Below are 21,584 nucleotides of genomic sequence, written 5' to 3' on the forward strand. Positions count from 1 at the left end.
AGGTCTCAAGTCTGGTTTCCAGTTCTTCTGGAACTTTCTTGGGATTCTCCAATCCTACTCCCCTACTCTCCTCGCATTCTCCTGAACCCGGACGGGAATCCCCACAGGTTGGTTCTGGAGGGTTCTCTGAGGCTGATGGCATGGCGGATCTCCGGCGTCGCTGGTCTCTCCCAGGCCTTTCGGGAAAGGCAGAGAATCTGCTCTCAAAGGCACGGGCGGACAGCACCACCAAGAGATACCGATCTGCCTGGCACAGGTGGCGTCGCTGGTGTGTGCGACGGGATCTCGATCCCGTGGGGGCGGACGTTGTCTATGTCCTGAATTTCCTTGCCGACCTGGTTGATGTTGGCTTGGCCTATAGGTCTCTCAATACCTTCCGCTCGGCCATTTCGGCAGGTCATGACCTGGTTCAGGGTTCCCCGATTGGGGAGCACCCGCTAGTTTGTAGGTTGTTGAGAGGAGTTCGCCTCTCGTTGTCCCCGGAACCGAGGTACTCAGCCCTCTGGGACGTCAACAGGGTTTTAAATCTGTTTCTCTCCTGGCAACCGAATAGGTTTTTGTCCCGCAAGGAGCTTTCCGCCAAGTTGGCTATGCTTTTGTGCCTGGTTTCTTGCAGGAGAGTCTCTGATGTGCGGGCGCTTGATCTTTCGGCGCGGACTTTCTCCCCTGACGGGGTGTCCTTTACGGTCAGCAGGAGGACCAAAACCCTTACGAGGGTTATTTCATATCCGGCCTTCCCGGATTCCCCGAAACTGTGCGTTGTGCAGTGCCTCCGTGCATATGAGGATATGACTGAGGACACTCGCCCTCCGGGTGAGCGACAATTACTGATTGCCCTACGGAAACCGTACAAGGCTGTTTCTTCCCCGACCATCGCCAGATGGGTGCGTTGGGTGATGCAGGAGGCGGGGATTGACACTAAGCAGTTTGGTGCTCATTCGGCTAGGGGGGCCATGGCCTCGAAAGCTTTTGCGCTGTGAGCTCGGTTGGAGGACCTGATGAGGGACGCGGACTGGTCCTCGGACTCCACCTTCAAGAGGTTTTATTTTAAGCCAGTGATAGAAGTGGCTCGGCTTGTGGTCGATAAGCTTTGAACTGGCATAATCCGAAGCCTCCGGTCCTGCCATAGAATGAGAATTTGCCTAGCCTTGGTGCTGGTAAGTTCCAATTCTATTAAGGACTCGGAGGCGAGGATTATCCCTCCCTGGAACTTCCTGGAAGTGAACCCTCCCCGTATGGACCGTAAGTAATCTCTTTACGTGCTTCTCATGTGATTGACTTCTGGTACTGTTCCTCTCTGAGATGCTTATGTACCGTTTGTTCGGAAATAGAGTCCTGACTCCCTTATTTCTTCCAGGGTCTGATGGATCGAAACAAGATGCGTGAAGTTGACGGACAGAATGCTTCGCGCGAAGAAAGAGGAAGAAGGAGGGGTTGCAAGGCATGATGGTTGCTGCCGGTGCACAGAGACTGAGAAAGGACTTACTGTTTTGTTTCCTGTTTTCCCTGATGTTCATGGGAAAAGTAGTTTTATACATGTTTTTTCTTGCTGCTGTGAGAAATAAAGTGAAGAAAGTAAGGCATAATCCTCGCCTCCGAGTCCTTAATAGAATTGGAACTTACCAGCACCAAGGCTAGGCAAATTCTCATTCTTGGGGAGAAATTAGACCTAGGTCTACCAAATGCTGATGTAACTTTTCATTCGTGCAATTACTCAAAATGTGTTCCTTCATAAACAAATTGTAAAGTCCAGTAAAATCATGCATATTGTGTCCAGTTCACCAACCATCCAGTGTCTTTACTGAGTAGTCTACAAAATCAATCCAGGACTGGTTTTGGGTTTTGTGAACCCCCTGAATCTAATTCTGTGCTCCTTAGTGTTGAGTCCAAATCCCTCAATCAGAGTCTTCTTCATGAGACCCTGCATCTGGCCCAGAGAGGGTCATAGGCCTGTCTCTGCAGTTACCAGAGACCCCCCTGGAGAGGTTTTTTTCTCCTTTTTCATGTCAAAAGCCCTCTCAAAGGCTGTGAACAATTTGGTGACGTCTTCACCCTCCTCAAATTTAGGGACAATCCCTTTGGGGATTTTAGGATCATAGGATTGCTCTTTATCCTTGTTATTTGTATTGCTGCCACCATTGATGGGGGCTAAACCCATCTCCTTTCTTTCTTTTTCCAGAGCCAGGAGTCTGGACTCTAGATACAGTCTTTTGGCCAGCCTGGCTAACAGGCTGTCCTCCTCATTGAGGCTGTCCTCAATGCCCTCACTGGAACCTGAGCCACCTGTGTGGCCTCTAGGTCCCAGATGTTAAATCTTGGAATCAAGTTTACAGGGACCCTTTCTTCCCTAGGAAGTGATGGAGGTTGGTACCTACCTCCATGCTCCTCACCTTCTTCCCCTTCTGGTTGGTAATCACCATTCTCAGAAGGGCGGGCCTTAGCATACTCAGCCAACAGCTCCTGGAGTCTTTGGTTGGATGCTGGCCCATGGCTATGTTTTTAATTTTACATAAGGACCTTAACTCCTGAAAAGTCAGGTGAAGGTAAGGGGTGAGGTCGAGCTGCTCAACCATGTCATGTATTTTATCATGATTATCTTCACTAATAGCTGGGTTCTTTTGAGACATTCTAACAAAAAGTTCTAACCCCTCTTCCCTTGACTATAGTGACTTTCATTTTCTAACATTCTAAGGGGACTTAAGCAAGGCCCTAATAAGACTTTTAGTAGTTTGGATAAAAAATGCCAATTTAAAAAAATCTGAATTCTAAAGGAAATTTAAGAGTTCTGCCGTGTTATCAGATGGTAACCAAGTATTCCAACAAATGTTTGTATCCCACAGCGGATCCACCAATGTAAGAAATTGGCTCTATAATATAAAATTGTTTCTGTGTAAACAAATATACTGTTTATTTCTAGAACCAAGCAAGCCTGGCACAGGTAAGCATAAAAATACTTTGCAGTACTATATTACTTGTGTGAACACAGTTAAAAATTGCAGTATAACTTGTACTGATTTTAGATACAGTTTAAGTAAACAGTTTGAAACACTTAGCAGGTATATTACATTCAAATAAATGGGCATTTTAAGTAAAATGCAGTTAATTACTTTTCAGATTACTTTTACCAACTCAGTGCTTGATCCTAGATTCTGCACTGGGACATTTCCTGAAAACAGTTTAGTAAATGCGTTTTAGTTAGAGGTACGATTTTTCAAGAATATTATTGTATTTCAAAAGTTGACACAGAAACTTTTTCACATAGAATCACCAATGTTATCCTATGGAAGGAAATTTCAATTCGCAGGTAAGTTACTTTATCGTTACTTTACTTACTCAGCACTGGGACATTTCCTGAAAACAGTTGAGAAAATGCGTTTTGGTTAATCGGGTGATTTTTAAGGAATATTCTCAGTTTCAAAAGTCGAGATTTAGAATATTTTTTGGGGAGAAAAAGTGTCAATGATATTCTATGAGTAAAAAGAGGTTATCGGTTTCTAGGTAGGTAATCGGTCTTTCGAGTTAGGGTCCTGGGGCTAGACTCAGGGATCTCCCAGGGTCAGTGATGCATTGTTGTTGCACCCTCAGCAGCACTCGGGCGGCCGGATGCAGAGTGTCGATACCCAATGTTATCCTATGGACGATAGGGGGGGGCTCCGGTTGGTGGCTGCTGGCAATCAGGCCACGGGGGTGTGGGAGCAAAGCTCCTAGGGTTAAGCTCAGGGCAAGTTGGGGACCAAGTTAGCACAAAAGGGGCACCCTCAGCGGCACTAGTGCTGCTGGGTGCTGTTTTGTGGTCGGTTGCCTTGTTGATTTCAATAGAGATTCTCCGGGACAAAGAAACACTGCAGGCTCTGGGATGAGGATCTTCCAGGAGCGACCACCACATCAAGGGGTAAGTAGGGATGTAGAGGGTTGATTAGGCACTGATGGGTTGAGCACACAAGGCCGTGGGGCGTCGGGTGCAGGGGTGCCTTGGGACGTCAGATTTACTTACCTGCTCTGGTAGCGGTAGTGGGGGTCCTCTGGATTGAGGCTGCAGGCTTGAGGCAGGTCAGGGGTCAGGATCTCGGGTCAGGATCACTGGGGGGACCTCCTTGTGGTATTTTTCCACTTGAGCTTGGGAGGGATTCAGCATGTGCAGAGTGGGCTTAATTTGCGGTTCCTGGCTGGCACCAGAAGCTGCAGTACAAACAGTCCGATGTTCACGGGAGAAACAACTTGGAAAGTGAATGCAGGCAGGTCCTCTGGGGTTTTGGAGGTTGCTGGCTGCTTGACACACCGGGGTTTAGCAGGAGCAGGTTCGAGGGGAGACAGGCCTGTAGGACTGGGGCCAAGTCAGTTAGTTCTGCACAGCTTTTTGTCCTTCTTCTTCTCTTCTTTTCTTGTGGCTGCTGGATCTGAGGAAGGTCGGTTCAGGGTGCACCTAAATACTAAATTTTGGGGCATTACAAGTAGGTAAAGGGCAGGGACCAATGGGTCCCTTCCCTGGGGTGGGTACACCCCCTATTCTGCCACTCTCCAGTGGGAGGGGGCAGGAGCCTGCCCCTGGTTGGCTGGGTCCCCCCATCCTCAAGGTGGCAGGGACTCAAGGTGTTGCTTCACCTTGCCTCCCCCACCTGAGGGGTGGAGTTGGCAGAGGTTGCCCCACACCTCTTCCTCACTTGATTTTCACACCAGTTCTCCCACCCAAAGTGGGGGGTAGAACCAGTGGGGACCAGTTGCTGAAAGCAGCAAGTGGTCTGGAGAGGCTCACAAAGGCGGCATGCCTTTGAAGCTTCTATTTCGTGAACCCTGCCCACCCTGGGGGAGAAGGCTTGGCACATCTTCCCAAGATGTCCATTGTTTCAGGCCCCCGAGAGCAGCAGGCTCTCGACCCAGGGGTCCAGAAACATGTCTGGTGGTGGCATCCTGCGCAGCCACTCAGGCAGGTCACCGGTAGTTGGTCGAGTTTCAGGGGGCATCTCTAAGATGCCCTCTGTCGTGCATTTTCCATTAAATCCCACACTGGCATCAGTGCAGGTTTAATGTGCAGAGAGTTTGATACCAAACTTCTCAGTCTTCAGTGTGGCCATCATAGTGCTGTGGAGTTCGTAATGACAAACTCCCAGCACCATATACTCTTAATGGCATCACTGCACTTACAGGGCGCAGGAATGGAACTGGCCCCTAAGGGTGGCACAATCGGTGCTGCAGCCCTTAGGGGCCTTCTATGGTCACAGTCCCCTTTGGACCTATGGTACCATTTACCTGGGGCTGACATGTGGCCAGAGATGCCAATTGGGTTTAGGCTTCAATGCAATTTTAGGGAAGGAACACAGGCCCTAGGTACCTGATTGGCAGAATACTAGGGCACACTCAGTTAAAGCACATCAGCAATTCAGCATAAAGTGGGGGCATGCCATGCAAGAAAGAGGGTGCTTTCTCACAATCAGATCTAATTTGGTTCTTATTAAAGGCTATGGGCCTGATTGGTTTATTTTGGAAAAGTTATGCAAGGTGGTACAGGTTTTCTCTTTTTATTATGAACACCTACAGCAAAGACAGTAGGATTAATTTGTTATTAAAATAAAAAAATTAGAACCATTAGGCCTTTAAAGGCGGTTTGTGAATTTACTGTGTTACTGTTAATGCCTGTAGACTGGTATTGTGTTGCATGGAAGCTCACAGGTAACTTTAGTAGCCAAGGGTTTTGGATATTCAGTTTGATAAACCTTATGATAGAAAATGTTCACTGTGGTAATGTTAGGAGGGACTGACTGGTTTAGTTGTCTGTCAGGCTCGTTGAAGCAAATACCTGAAAAATACATACACACACCAAGATGACCCTCTGAGCAGACCATTTCTGCTGTTCTTCTATTAAAATGTGGTTCACTTTCTTCTTCTGCCTGTGGGAGCAAATGGCATGGGGCAACGGGTTAGAATATTTCAGCTGTGTGCTCTGTTGCCATGGGATAGTTGGCATTTTGCCTGACCACATGCACATCCATCTGAAAATGAGTGTGCTCAGTACGAAGTTTGGCAGGCCAATCCTTTAATTTTCAGGTTTTTTTAATAGATCCCTTTTCATTTATTTCTCTCTTCCATATTCAGTTTTGTTTTTTATGTTAAACTGCCCTACAGCTCCCAAGACAGTGCTGCCAAGCCTCTTGCAGTTCATTTCGTCTGCAGTGGGCTATATCAAGTGGCCACTGTTTCTCATCTGGACGCCCAGCTTGGAATGGCATTGTCCATAGTGCATCATGGTTTTATCGTTAGTTCAGTAAATCGGGCCCATATTTATAAGTATTTCCCTAATTTCTACAGGATCCCCACCCCCTGTGCAACTAGGGAAAACTTTAGGGGTTCTGAATCTGCAGAAATATTGCAGATCTTCCTTACCCAGTGATCCTAGCATCAACGTCGAATTTGAGCAGCACTTTAACACAATGTGGGGAGTGAAATGTGAAATTTCACTTACCCCAGGCATATAAAAACTCATTTTACAAGGGCGTACCTTATACATATCTGACCCACCACCCCTGGGATACCTAGGGGAGACCCTGGGGGTTCCTAATATGCCAACACAGTGTAGGTTGGCCATTTGTAATTCCCCTACCACCAAAGTCAAGTTTGGGCACAATTTACTTTTTAAAAGCAGTCCTGGCACCGAAGGCTATTTTTAAACTGACCTCAGGCTTCAGCAGCATGCAGAAAAAGCTGCTGGCCTCTAAACTGCCATGCCTCTGGGTACTGGGGACTTCTAGGTAGTTTCAATACCCTGCCCTGTTATATACTAGGGGCTGATGGGGAAGGTCATGCCAATTACAGGCTACCCCACCATACCGTAGTGTACCCTAGTGTATGTTAGATGTTTTAACAGTATTCAAATGTGTTCCTTTCAGCTTAGCACTGGCCCTGGGTCTGGTTAGGCAGAGCCCAGGGTCAGTCAAAATCAGTTACCACCAGCATCAGTCAGCAAAATGTTGGGGGGTGCCCAGAGCACAGGATTACTTTGTAACTGTAGTTAATTAGCAGTGGAGTGCATTCAACATGAAAGTAAAATACTATATCATAGTTGCATTTGTTGATGCTGTGAACTCGTATATATGTTTGTACGTTCGTGCATGAACATGGTATCGGTACCCCAAACTTAAATAGGGACCTGAGTCCCCCGTGACCATACAAGACAGTTCCCTGCCTCCTTAGACAGCACAAATTTGAATTTGATTGTCTTTTACAAATATTTCTTCCATTCTAATCCACCTCAGTAATTTTTGCCAGGAAAGAGTTAGCTCTTCAGTCAAATGTGAAAATGATTTTCCATCTATTTCTCTCTTCTTCACACAGGAAGGGGTACAGATTTCAACTCTGCATTCTCACTTTAGTACCAGAGGATCTCACAAGGAAGGAAAGCCAGACAACTATGTTACCAAGCAGAGGTGCACTTGGTAGGAATCAAAGGCTGCAAGAACTTATCCTAACAAGTAAGAGAGAAATGTAGGAGGGAATGAAAAAATGGGTCGGTTTGCATGAAGTATTTTACCTTAACTATAACAATGTTTTCTCATTATTTTTCATCTTTCATATGGCCCTGCCTCGTCATTGTACCTACCAATGCTCATAAACATGAATTTGCACCTTGAATACTGTATAAAATGACTTAGGAAGTTGAATGCTTACCCTCAATAGCAATGTGGCATGCAGTTCAAATATTCAGATCCTTGTAGGACAAGCTCAACCTTATATGCTTCTTGGGAAGATAACAGATGTTCTAGTAAACCAGGTACTATTAACACATGAAATGGCAGAATAATCGTGGCAATTGATTACTAAAAACACATTAACAAACTCACTTCATCTACCTTATTTTATGCACCTCTTTATTCCCACTTAGACTAATGTGTACATTTAATCACTTGATCACACATAATCCGATATACACAAACTCAGCAAACAATGAAACTCACTTTTAGTTGTCAAGCCTACTGTTTTTGCCAATGTTTAGTATTTCCATGTTGTTAACACTTAGAAATTTTCTATAACTGGAATCTTTACTAAAATCAAAGCACACTAACAAATATTTTCTATGGTGAAAAAAACGTTACCTAAGGCTGGTTATTGAACTTAGCGGTCTCTTCAGCATCACCCCAAATGTTTTTCTCACGCCTCTCCTGTTTTTGGAATCTGTTTTTGTTAACTTTCAGGACTCTTAACCTACTACTACTAACCAGTCCTAAAGGCCTTGTATCTCCTTTAGACATAACAAAATTGGCTTTCACCCAATCAGCACATTGATTTTACTTAGAAGTCCATAAAAAGTGGTACTACTACAATTACCTAGGGCATGTAAATTACATTCTAGTAGTAGGCCTGCAGGACTTAAGTAGGCTTTTAAACATGTCTTTGGGCTGCCTTTGTATCCTGTTTGCAGTTTTAAACTGTCAATCCAACCAGGCAAAATAACCCTTTTTAAAACATTTCCGTCACCCCTACGGTATGCCCTAAAAAGCCCATAGAATAGGGTGAAAAGTTAAAACTTCTAAGTTTTACATGTCCTGGTAGTGAAAAACTCTAAGTTCGTTGTTAACTACTGTAAGACCTACCGCTCCCATGGGATAACATTGGTTTACCTTATTTCATTCCATAAGTGGTAACGCTTGTTTGGGAACAGGTAGAAATGTCATGTTTGGTGTCTAAGGCTTTGCATTTTAAAACCTTCTTTAATGATAAAGTTGGATTTTGAGTCACAATTCAGACAATTTCACTATTAGAAAGTTCAAATGTTTATGTCCTAACCAGTTGATGCCTGAAGCCTGTATCCTGGAACCACATGAATAGGTGTAGTTGACAGATGGCCTTTGTGTATTCCTCCCAGACAGTATTACAAAGAAGGGCTAGGAGTTAGTAGTGTTGCGTTCTAATCTAGGACCCGATCAATACTGTGACCTTATGCCCCTATATGGCTATAATCCCTTTGTACCCCTATATTGGCATAACCGATCAAATGCAATATTCAGAAACTCGTCTCTGGCCTCACACGATCAGAGCCACATTTCAGAATCTCTTCCTCTGCAGCTTCCTCTGCAGCTCATTAGAGCAAATGACACAGCAGAAGCCACTATCTAAGATTCCTAGATTACACTCCGAGTTCTTCAACAAGATAAAAACTCAGCAACCTGGGAAAGCCCCGCTTGCTATGTTTTGATTAGTAATAGAACTCTAATGAGCACTGAGAGACGATCACTTCCTAGTGACATCTTTATTGACGTCTTATGTCCAAAAACGTACGTCAAACAAGGCACCTTTCAGGTATGAATATTACCAACGTTGCCTTAAGCAAACGCTGCCACGCTGATACTGATGCTATCGCTGCCTCAACGACATCGGCGAAGGATGGCGTGGTGAACATAGGAGCAGAACAGCTGTCCCCTGCAAAGCCCAGCAGATACAAGCTGCCCACGGACGCTGCCCCTCCTCCTCCTTGACGCGCTGAGAGAGACGCCGTCTTTTCTCCTGCTGAGAAAATCCAGCTCCGGCGTTTCCAGCCTACTCTTGCGAGTGACTGGGATATCGAGTCCTGGAAGGAGATACAAGACCTCCAACATTCTGTTCCAGAGGTATGGTGTTGACTAAACCCTTAGAGAGAATTCTTGAAGCAAACCTTGGCAAAACCAACTTAACTTAAAGCTACTTACTTACTCCCTCCCAAGAATTAGGCTTAGGTCAGGTACACTGGGGTAGGCGTAGTTAGAAGCACCAGTTGAGTATGTTAGCCTAATGTATATATGAATGTATATATGTGTTATTCATTTTAAACCATTGTATGGCTAAGAAACCATATCAATGCTTTTTACAGTATTATTTCGCAATCCTCATTTTACTGTACGCACTTTTTATAATAACTAGTCTTGCAATTGTGGCAATTCATTTCTCTTGTATGAGAAGAAAGACTGTTCAATAAATAATACCTTTTTATTGAAAACGCCCGTCTCTCTGTTCTCTGCATATTGGTGAAAGTAATCTGCACAAAACTGACTGAATAAAATAACTGTCTATTGTTTCACACGACTCTAGAGATTGACTTTTATTCTAAGGAGCAAAGTTGTCATGTTTATGCTGTTGTTGGAAAACTGAATCGCTTCTTGTCTGTACCAGGGAAGCTGATCACTTCCTATTCAGTCAAGAAAGTTTCCAGTGACCTCTGAGCTAGTTGGTAACAAACCCAATTAAGTTTAGCATAGTCAGTGGAGACCTGGAAGATCCGCACTTCTATGTCCCTACTACTGTTTATGTTATTCCAATGCGCAGGGCCTTTTGGGAAAATAGGAACTACACTACATGGCGCCCAACGTTTTGTAAGGCGATAAACTAACGCAAGACGTTAGAGTAACTCAGTCCTGCATTTTTCACACAGACCCCTTTCTCCCGTAAATACTCCAATAGACGTCTGGAGTGGGTGAAAGGTTAAAATCCGCCCGAACTTAGTAGGAAGAGATTCCTATGTAAAGCTCTGGTTTATTCAACATTGAAGGATACAGTGTTCCAAAATATTGTGCACCTAATCTTTGTCTCCTTGGAGACCTGCTCTGCAAAACCTGCATTTATAAAATGTCAATGGAAAACAACGGAACTGATGCCGCAGTAGATGCGACTCAGCAGGGTTACTGTCGGGACTACTGAACCGGGTGCAATAATCATCCCGGCACATTTAAGAAAATCTATAACGTCAAAACTTATAGAAAATGGACTGACCACACAAGGTGGCACAGTCGTCTTCGTGATAGAGGCACACGAATATCGGCAGACAGAGGTAGTCTATTCATGGATAAAATTGCCACAACACACGAGTTCCACTATTATAAAATAGGGGATCCACCGGAATAGTACGCTCCTTTCGAGGAGATTGAAATCCCATTAAAATTCCAAGAGCATTTGCTCTGGTTTAAAGGCGCCCTAAAACATAATGATCATATTACCAGGCTCGGTCCACTAGGTAGACCAGGAGCAACGTGGCCGGTTCTAGCCAGCTACACACCACACCCAGACATTGATAAAATGTCAAGTGAAGAACTCTTAGTCAAAATAAGAGAATTAACAAAGGCATATAGAGAGTTAGTTCAATTGACAATGGAGGATAAAACGATCCGCCAGAAGTTGAAGGAAACAGATATAACAGATCAACCAATTGAGCTTGCCAGAATTATAGAAAAATGTTATGAAGAACTAGGTAGAGACAGCTTGGGTGGAAAACCAGTAAAGCCGCAACTGCTCGAACATCCTGAAAAATTATTTATTGAAAATAATTCAAACACTCCTAAAAAGAGCTGGGATGGAAATAAACAATCCACTCCCAAGGAAAAAGTTTTCCAGTCCAGAGGAAGGTCTCCTCGACGGAGGGAAAGAACTCCGACTCGAGAACACCAGTCTCCCCAGAGGGAGCCCTCTGAGAAAAGATATAACCTTAGAAATAGGGATAATTTGAAGAAGCCTGATAGATATCAAAGTATTGATACACGTCCCTCTCGATCTTTTTCGCAGAAATCGGAAAGAAGAGGACGGTCAGACCCAGGAGAGCACACCAAGTCCAAAGACAAGGAACCTGCTCAAAGTAAAAAAAATCTCAATTTCCAAGACAGAAGGTAGCCAGTAATAGAGTAATCGAACATGCCGAGAATACTGAGGACACAGTTGAAAAACGGGGAGTGGGCACAGACAATGCTAGACAGTGCAGCAGAAATCACCATAGCTCGCAAGATCCTGATGAGTCATCTGGAGACAGTGGACATGAATGAATACATTCAAGTAGAAACTGCCGACACCAGAGTTAGCGAGCCCCATAAGATATACGAAATAACACTGCGTATAGAGGGTGATACGACTAGGAAAATAAGGGGTCTATTTTGGGATAAACTCTCAAAAGACTATGACATTCTGTTAGCTGAAAAAGATTGGCCCCCAGAGTTTGTTAGGGAGTGCCATCGTGGCGAAGAAATGATTATGCCTGCCTTCTCGAATCACATTCCGATTCACCAAAAATATACTTATGCAAGGAAATGGGCAGTAGCCCAGGCACCAGCATTATATAAAAATCATGTAGGATGGGATGAGGACTCTCCTCCTCACAAAATCCAGTTAAAAAGTCAACCGACTGCACAAAGGCAGTATCCCATTAAGCAAGAAGCTAAAAAACAAGTCAGGGAGATTTTAGATCAACTTGAATACCAGGGGGTGATTGAAACATGCACCTCTCAAATGAACAATCCTTTGTTTCCTGTCTCCAAACCAGACAATTCATATCGTCTAGTTTTTGACTACTGACACCTTAATGCATGTTGTAAAACATTTGCAGTACAAAATTCGCATAGTGCTGCACTAATGAACAACATAGTTAGGAAAAAATATAAAACGACATTAGACATATCTAATGGTTTCTTTTGTCAAAACATTGCACCAGAAAGCAGATATTTGACCGCTTTCTCAGTAATGGGGTCTCAGAAAAATTTCTGTAGGCTCCCACAGGGATTCAAGAACAGCCCAGGACTATTTTCAGCCAGAGTAACAGAGTTACTACAAATATATGATGATGAGGCATTATCTTACGTAGATGATATCTATCTCACAGACGACGACTTGGAGACTCACTTGAAAAGAGTGAACACCATTATACTTGGGTTCGCAGCAGAGGGTTACAAATTCAACTTTAAAAAGTCTCGAATTGCCCATCTGACAGTATTATTTTTAGGATACGAATTGTCAAGTGAAGGAAAAAGCCTAGCGGACAACTTCTTAGCGAAGTGCGCTGTACTCCAAGCTCCAAAAACGCTGAAAAACTTACTTTCGATTCGAGGCTTCCTGAATTTCGGTAGAACTTACATTCTAAATTATGCGGAGAGAGTTAAACCTCTCTACGAACTAATTAAACCTGATTTTAAACCAATCACTTGGACTCAAAAACACACAGAAATTTTGAGATCACTGCAAACAGACATGTTAGCAAAAACAAAATTAGATACACGTGACAACACACGCGATCTTGTAATCAAAGTCATCCCAGGAGGATGCGGATTCACGTACCTGACCTCTATTGAGGAAGAAAAGGTACCAATTTCAATTAAATCTCACTTGTACACACAAGCGGAGAAAACATTCAGTCTCACAGAAAATACCGTGAAAGCAGTAGAAACTGCATTCGCGAATGAACGAGAACTAGCACATGGTAGAAGGATCAATATCCTCACAGCGGAATGCGCCTTCGAGGCTCTATTCAGCCCAGTAAATCTGCCCACAGTGTCACTGGATCCGAAATGGATACAGTGTGTAGATTCTCTTGGAGCGGAAGATGTGAAATACTATTTCGCCCCGCAACTGGAAAAACTGAATGATTTGACATATGAAGAAGAATATCCTCTGCCAATCGAACTTCTGCCTCTCCCACAGTACGCCTGTATAATCTATACAGATAGATTTGTACAGCATTTCAACGTAGAGAACAAATCCTACGATGCAGCCGGTGCGATTGTTAAAGGTCGTTGGCTGTGCGGTAAATTCAGACCGAAAATAACAAAAACTGGATCAGTTAGAGACTGTTCGGCTCAGAGAGCTGAAATCAGATCTTTAAAGATGGCGCTTGAAAATGCAGAACGTGAATTCCCGACACTAATCGTGTGCGATTCGCATTTCTGCGTCAACTCTTACAATAACAGGTTGCAGAGCTGGATTCAAAATGATTACAAAGATGACACAGGTGCCACAATAAAACATAAAATGCTTTGGAAACAGGTAGCTCTTTTACAGAAAGAACTACAAAAGACTCACGTGATACACACTTTGAGTCATCAACGTGATGGCGTTCACGTTGCAGGGAATTCATTGGCTAATACAGCCACAGCGGAAGCAACTAAACCGGCTTCCGTAGCCACAAAAAAGTGTTCAGAAAAATACATAGACGGGGAAACCATGCTGGCAGTAAAAACGTCCGTAAAAGGCGACTGTGCAGCACTACCCGTGAACTATCCACTCAATTATGCATACTTAATTGATGCAAACTCCGTTCCTTTTGCTCGAATCCCTGGAGTGGGGGATAGGGTAATTCCACACATGAACAGGAGAATACTTTTAATAGCAGATGCACACATGGGATTGGGTCCTAGGCACAAAAAGATCAAGGAATCTCTAACTGAATTCCAATCAGTATACTGGTGGCCGGGAATGAGCGTGCAACATCAAATATATGTAAAGAACTGTCCCGACTGTGACAGGGATCGCAGTAGTGCACTGGTCCAGTCTGTTGCCCGGCTACCAATTAGAAACAGCGTAATGCTGTCTACATGCCATCCAGCATCCTATTAATCATTTAGACTAAACCCACTTAAAAAATGTGGCCCCAGCGCTCGGCTGACGCCAGAACGGTTATAAAAGATCTGCGAGTCTTTATCGGCACATACGCAATTGCCATGTTCCATTCTGACCAGGGTCCTGCTTTCAGCTCTCGAGCTTATAAGGAGGCCATGGACAGCATGGGCGTTGGATTGCGGTATTCTTGTCCGTCACACCCCTAAGGGAACAGTGTGGTAGAAAGAAAAAAACGGGACATAAAGCAATCTATAACAGCGAAGGTATTAGGTTCAGGTGCTGGGTGGTTCAAACATTTAATAAGTGTCCAGTTAAGCCTAAACAACTTGCCAAGAAATTCTCTAAAAGGTTTCAGGCCATACGAACTATTGTTCGGAACTAGAATGCTAATTCAGGACTTAGATAGTCAGGTATCAGTGGTAGAAGATAAGAAAACAGACTTTGACATCAAAGATCGTTTGGCTATTTACAGGACTTGAAAGAAACAAGAAAATCCTTAAGAAACATAAAGTTAAAACAACAGCCAGCTACCACTGACGAGGCACCATCAGCCCCAGCAAGGCCTGTCTGGATTCCAAAGATTGGGGATCTAGTCAGAGAAAAAATAGCGGTGAAGAAGGAATTTGGGCCTTCTTACAGAAAAGCAGTACCTGTCTTAGCAATCAACGGAACGAGATCAGTAGTACTACCGCCCCTTGCTGGTAAAAAGGAGAACAAAGTTGTATCAATCGACCTGGTAAAACCACAAGCATGTGGCCTATAATCAACAGTAGGCCCAGTGGACTCCCGAGAAACAACAGAATACCCAAACTTGCAACAATCCAAGAGGTTCAAACTGAAAGACTAATCACATTCGATCAGCCTGCAGTGCACAGAGACGGACTATGCAATAATGCCATGGAACTCGTGCCTCTTGAGACACAGATTGAAACAGTTCGTCAAGAAACACCAGTCTACAATGATGTGGCATCAGAATGTGCTACCGAAAGACAAATGGAAAGAACAATTCCAACAATTGACAGAACTGCCTCTGGCTACTTCATCAACTTCGATAACTTTTCTGAGGATCAAAGCGACCCCGAAGTGATGCCAGAAACAAAAAGGACTTTTAAAGAAAAAGCAACTGAACTCTTTCATCAACTCAAGGAAATGTACCTTATTTCTCCATGGTTAGAGTTCTGGTTTGGTCTAGGTGTATTTTTCCTCCTGCTTTGGCTCATCATGGTACTTTGTTTGGGAAAATTCATTGAGGGAAAATATAGTACAATGAACACAGCAAGTCAGAACCTCAATTTAGTCCTCGAACCACACAGATCATCCCACGTGAAGAAAAGAGAACTGTCAACAGTAAATGTCACAGCCATTCCAATACCCGGGGGGGTAGTATGGGAGAAAACTGACTATGAAATATATGGTCCGGTCGAAATCCTGAAGTATCCTCATCAATTCAAGGTTTCCTTAAGTGACTTTGTAAAACCTAATACATTCTCTGATGATTGGGATTTTGAAAGTATTAATAATATGATGTCTGATTTAGTAATGTCAGCTAGATTCACAGAACATGATTATTTACAAGGTTCGTCTAGTTATGAACAGATGTTCTGCTACACACACTATGGTGATCATTACTTGCATAAATCTGCACAACCTAGAAATGTTTTTAAGTATAACTAATGGGAACATTGTGCTACTCCACCTAAAAGCAGTTCTAAAACATTCTATGAGAAATTTCAGTACTTCTCAGGGTGTAACACCAGTGATGCAGAAACGTTTTATTACAAACTGTTAGATAAAACAGGATTGAAAACAATGCTGACAAATACTAAATTGATATATTCAGAAGCATTTTATGAAAAAATGATGACATTTGGTTTTGATTATTGGAAAAATAACATTGAAACAAAAACAATCTGGGGTACAAAAGATTGGCAGGTACAAGGCCTAGAAGCACTATTTCGAGCCTGCATGATCGCCGAACAAATAATGTTTTTAAATGAAACAATTCAACAAACAACTTGTCTTGGCCTAGCTAAGGTTAAAGACCTTAACAAACCATCTATTCCAAAGCCAATACCTGATAATGCAACAACAGATATTGAAATAGACGTATATAAAATTTTACATTTAAACAGAACACAACCTGATTGGAAAAAGTGGTGAATCTGGCCTACTGACACAAACAACTGTCAAGATAGATTCCTGAATAGAACACAGGGGTTAACAATGTCCAGACCAGACCCTAGATACTCCCAGAGACAACATCCAGGGATAGTAACAACATACAGTGTAGGGAAGCTGTGGCTTGAGTGGCTAGAATCATCCACACTGGCTGAAATTAAGCAACACTTATCTTTACTTAAAGATGGTGCTGATTTGCGCGATTTTATTATGGGACCACGCAAACAGCGTCAAAAGCGTTTCATAGTGACCAGCATCTATGCGGCATACAACGAGGCTTGGAAAGTCACACAAATTGAAACAGCTGAAAAAATACGAGAAATTGATCGTATTCATTTGGAAAAATCACTTTCTGTAGTGGACAATGGGTTAATGACTCTGTCCTCCAGAATATATTCACTGGACAGTATTGTATCATCTGCCATAGATATAATAGACAAAGACTTGCTAATGTTACAGCATGGCCAGTCGCTATTGCGTTCTATTGTACAGGTAGGCTGGACGCTGCAAAATCTTCATTCAGGCTATGTGCCTTGGCGTGTAATCAACACAACGTTATTGTTTTCCATCTTTAACCTTACTGATAAACAAATCAGCTTGGCACAGAAAGGAGCAGACTATACAATCCTGAGCATCGAAAAACTTGAGAGATTACCTTTGACAATGTCAGAAAGTCCTGTCATTGAATGGATAATACACGGGATTATCACAATTCCGATAACAACTTTCCAATTTAAAAATTGCCTTGAATCCATACCTACTGGCCAGTATGAACGATTGGGTAAAGGATACATTAAGTCAACATGGAAATTACCATATACACACACATGCTATAGTGACAGCAACAAAAATGTATTTCTTAGTGATGAAAACTGTAAACATTCACTAAGTAGTATACTTCTGTGGCAGGGTATTAATTTACACGGAGCCTGTGAAGGTAATTCAAACAACCTTTCATGCCACCAACATGTCACACCTGCAACGCAGATAGAGCCTTTCTTTATGCAACTCGCAAATGGGAGTTACATTCTAAGAACGGATCACAGCTGTTGTGGCCTTTTGCCAGGAAAAGCCTATCTTGTAAGCGTAACATCCATGGTCAAATGCTGAATGCAAGCATTGTTTACAAACGGCCCTGGAGACACTGAGACTCCCATATGGCCTCGTTTGAATTTCTCTTCTATATGAATTGATACTTTAAGCAGAATGAAGTCTGTGCTTTTGCAGACAACAGTGCCCATCACGTCATCAAAAGAGACATATGATCTCCTAGTTGCAAGGACGGCTACGGAGATACATGACCTTTTATCAACAAATTGCCCCGTGCATTTCACAGAAATGCTTAGCCAACTCCTTAACATGTCTAGTGCCACAGGCATCCCAGGCATATTTAATACGATTTTTACGGGACTGCTAACACCATTTCAAGCAATTCTGGGAATCATTCCTAATTTTGCCCATTCAGTCTTTGGCGGCATACCCCTGATTTTGGGACTCGTAGCAGGCATTTTATTTTTGACCCTCCTGCTCCGATATGGCAAGCCAAAACTCAGACATGACTCCGACAGGGATGGAAGAAACGATCCTAGCAATACGCTACCGGGACAGAATGACTAGAGTCCTTGGATTGGCCAGGCTGAGAGATCTGAACATGACCTGGTTTCTTTCATTCAGACCTATATGGCAGACCTGCATCTTACCTGTGCTTCGATGTATGCTATGCGGAGATGAGTGCGTGTTGGACATCTGTCTTGCACTTCCATCAGCAGTACCAATGGATGTCAATACTTTGCTAAGTCCGATAACGGCTCATGCCTTGTGTTGTCCCCAGAGGCTACCAATCCTGATGACGGCATTCGTTGAGACTCCTGTGCTACGACTAGGTGGTGACAGTAGAGCGAGAAATAAAAGCAACATCACCCAGGTGAGCATTGCTGATCCAGACTTTGATGATAGCAATCATTCTCACACCTGCCAAGTTACAGCACTATCGAACTTGGTCGAACTGTCACCTGATTTTGTAGACCAATTCTTTGAGAGCCTGTCTGATATGATGTTCTCCCCCGAACAGAAACAATAATTTAGAAAAGCATTCCGACACACAGCGTTCCCATGAACTCTGAATTCGGCCTTAAGTTTTGATCAACAAAAACTGCTGAAAAGCGTTGGAACTCTATTCCCCCGTTCAACAAGAATTTTATTTTTTTAATTGAACACTTTTTAAAAATATTTACCTTTTCCGGCACGAAAACTCTTTGCTTAAAGTAGACCTATTCTTAAAGAACAGAAGCTTCTATTTTTAGGTAAATCTAGAGACATAATAACTTTACATCAGCCTCTAGCACATTTTACAGCAATGCATTTATATGTGATGAAATTATCTCGCCCTTCTTTTCTGTATTAAGAGATATTTCATGTGTAATTTTTTCGCAAAATCGTTCATTGATTACATATGCTATAATTTTGAATGATTTCTGTGCTTAAAGACGTACAGTACATTCCATGTATTTCAAATACGCCATTTCAAATGCATATATGTATTTTGGGGTGGGTAATGTTACACAGGCATCATTTGCTATAGTTTTTAGTAAATTGATGGACATAAATTCGTAGAGTGGGTGAGCACTGAGAGACGATCACTTCCTAGTGACATCTTTATTGACGTCTTATGTCCAAAAACTTACGTCAAACAAGGCACCTTTCAGGTATAAATATTACCAACGTTGCCTTAAGCAAACGCTGCCACGCTGATACTGATGCTATCGCTGCCTCAACGACATCGGCGAACGATGGTGTGGTGAACATAGGAGCAGAACAGCTGTCCCCTGCAAAGCCCAGCAGATACAAGCTGCCCACGGACGCTGCCCCTCCTCCTCCTCCTCCTCGACGCGCTGAGAGAGACGCTGTCTTTTCTCCTGCCGAGAAAATCCAGCTCCGGCGTTTCCAGCCTACTCTTGCGAGTGACTGGGATATCGAGTCCTGGAAGGAGATACAAGACCTCCAACATTCTATTCCAGAGGTATGGTGTTGACTAAACCCTTAGAGAGAATTTTTGAAGCAAACCTTGGCAAAACCAACTTAACTTAAAGCTACTTACTTACTCCCTCCCAAGTATTAGGCTTAGGTCAGGTACACTGGGGTAGGCGTAGTTAGAAGCACCAGTTGAGTACGTTAGCATAATGTATATATGAATGTATATATGTTTTATTCATTTTAAACCATTGTATGGCTAAGAAACCATATCAATGCTTTTTACAGCATTATTTCGCAATCCTCATTTTACTGTACGCACTTTTTATATTTAACTAGTCTTGCAAGTCAAGTCAAGTCAGCTTTATTTGACAATTGTCATAAAAGCAAGTTCAATACATAAAAGTACATGTGTAAACCTTTAGTATTAAAACCAATATAAAACCATTATAAAATCAAACTATAAATATCATGAATAAATAGGTAAAATCATTACAAAAACTGTACAAATGTACAAAATATTACTCTCAAGTCTTGCAATTGTGGCAATTCATTTCTCTTGTACGAGAAGAAAGACTGTTCAATAAATAATACCTTTTTATTGAAAACGCCCGTCTCTCTATTCTCTGCATATTGGTGAAAGTAATCTGCACAAAACTGACTGAGTAAAATAACTGTCTATTGTTTCACACGACTCTAGAGATTGACTCTTATTCTAAGGAGCAAGGTTGTCATGTTTATGCGGTTGTTGGAAAACTGAATCCCTTCTCGTCTGTACCAGGGAAGCTGATCACTTCCTATTCAGTCAAGAAAGTTTCCAGTGACCTCTGAGCTAGTTGGTAACAAACCCAATTAAGTTTAGCATAGTCAGTGGAGACCTGGAAGATCCGCACTTCTATGTCCTTACTACTGTTTATGTTATTCCAATGCACAGGGCCTATTGGGAAAATAGGAACTACACTACAGTAGGATCGATCATCCTGACTTGATGGGAGGGGCAGAGAAGTCACCACACTTGCACTTCAAAGGAGCTGCCTCAGCACACACACAAATAACTTCACACTAGCCTTTTGTGACTCCAGCCATCCTGGGAGTAGATCAAGGAGGAAGGAGATTACAGAACTATTTGGGAAGGGACATCTTGGCATCTCTCCCACTTCAAACCTGGCACTAGGTATAAGTATTGGGCTGTCATTATAATATGATAGAATACTCCTGAGCCTGTGGCTACTACAGAAGAAGACCTACCCTGCTGTCAGAGGCCTGCCTTGCTGTCTGAGAAGGAACACTGGATTTCTTCCCATCTTCCTAGGCTACCTGAGTGATTCTAAGGGTCAGTTGGCTGACCTCCTGTCTAATCTGTAGGCACGCAACAAGCTCCAGAGGCCTCCCTGCAACTGCCGAGCTGACCTGCTGCAACTTTACCTGCCTAGACAGCAACTGGACCTGCCTGAACTATTGTGGCGTGGCTTGCATGTATTCTCCATTTTATATTCAACTCCTTAAATTGACATCTCTACCTCGTGCTGCTCGTTTCCATATTTCTCCACTTTTCTGCTCACACATGAATGTGCTGTATGTGTTTTTTCGATAGGTACTGGTGCCTTGTAGTCTGTACAGCAGGTACCAGGGTTGTACAACAAGAACATGAGTTCACTGTTTTCCGTACTTCCTGTGCTCATTAGGAGACTCTTCATTTTATCTAGACAAAACCAAATGAGCTGTTTGCACCTCAGCCCCAATTGAAAAGATAAGCATTTTATTATATAAACAGCTTCAACACTTTGACTGGAACATTTCCATACTGGGAATTATCACAAAACCCCTGCAGACTGTGACTGAGATGCAGCCCTGCTGACTCCGACCTCCATCCTGCTAAGGAAGATAGGCTGTGCACTGTGATCCGCTTCCTGACACCTACGACCAATGTATGGGGGCTAGGCTATTTCGGTTGCTGTGCCAGAATAATGCTACCACTATGCTCTCTTTAGTATAGTGTAGATACAGATAGTAGTTGGCAAACATTAGCAACAATTAACATGGTTGAATTGTTCAGATAGTAGATCACATTTTTGAAACATCTATAGGAGCCAATTAACAATACA

The 21,584-nt window shown here is 43.0% G+C and overlaps 1 protein-coding gene across 2 annotated transcripts in view; it reads left to right on the forward strand.

Moving 5' to 3' along the window:
* LOC147706598 (cell adhesion molecule CEACAM6-like) overlaps window positions 1-21,584 on the forward strand; it is a 452,704-nt gene that overhangs the window by 107,528 nt on the left and 323,592 nt on the right. For both annotated transcript variants that reach the window (XM_086929104.1, XM_086929103.1), the window contains exon 2: window positions 7,327-7,463. In XM_086929104.1, coding sequence (XP_086785230.1) covers window positions 7,403-7,463 — 61 coding nt within the window. In that variant the 5' untranslated portion in view covers window positions 7,327-7,402. The remainder of the gene's footprint in view (window positions 1-7,326; window positions 7,464-21,584) is intronic.

The sequence above is a fragment of the Lissotriton vulgaris genome, chromosome 7 (assembly GCF_964263255.1).
Source record: "Lissotriton vulgaris chromosome 7, aLisVul1.2, whole genome shotgun sequence".
In the NCBI taxonomy this organism is placed as follows: Eukaryota; Metazoa; Chordata; class Amphibia; order Caudata; family Salamandridae; genus Lissotriton; species Lissotriton vulgaris.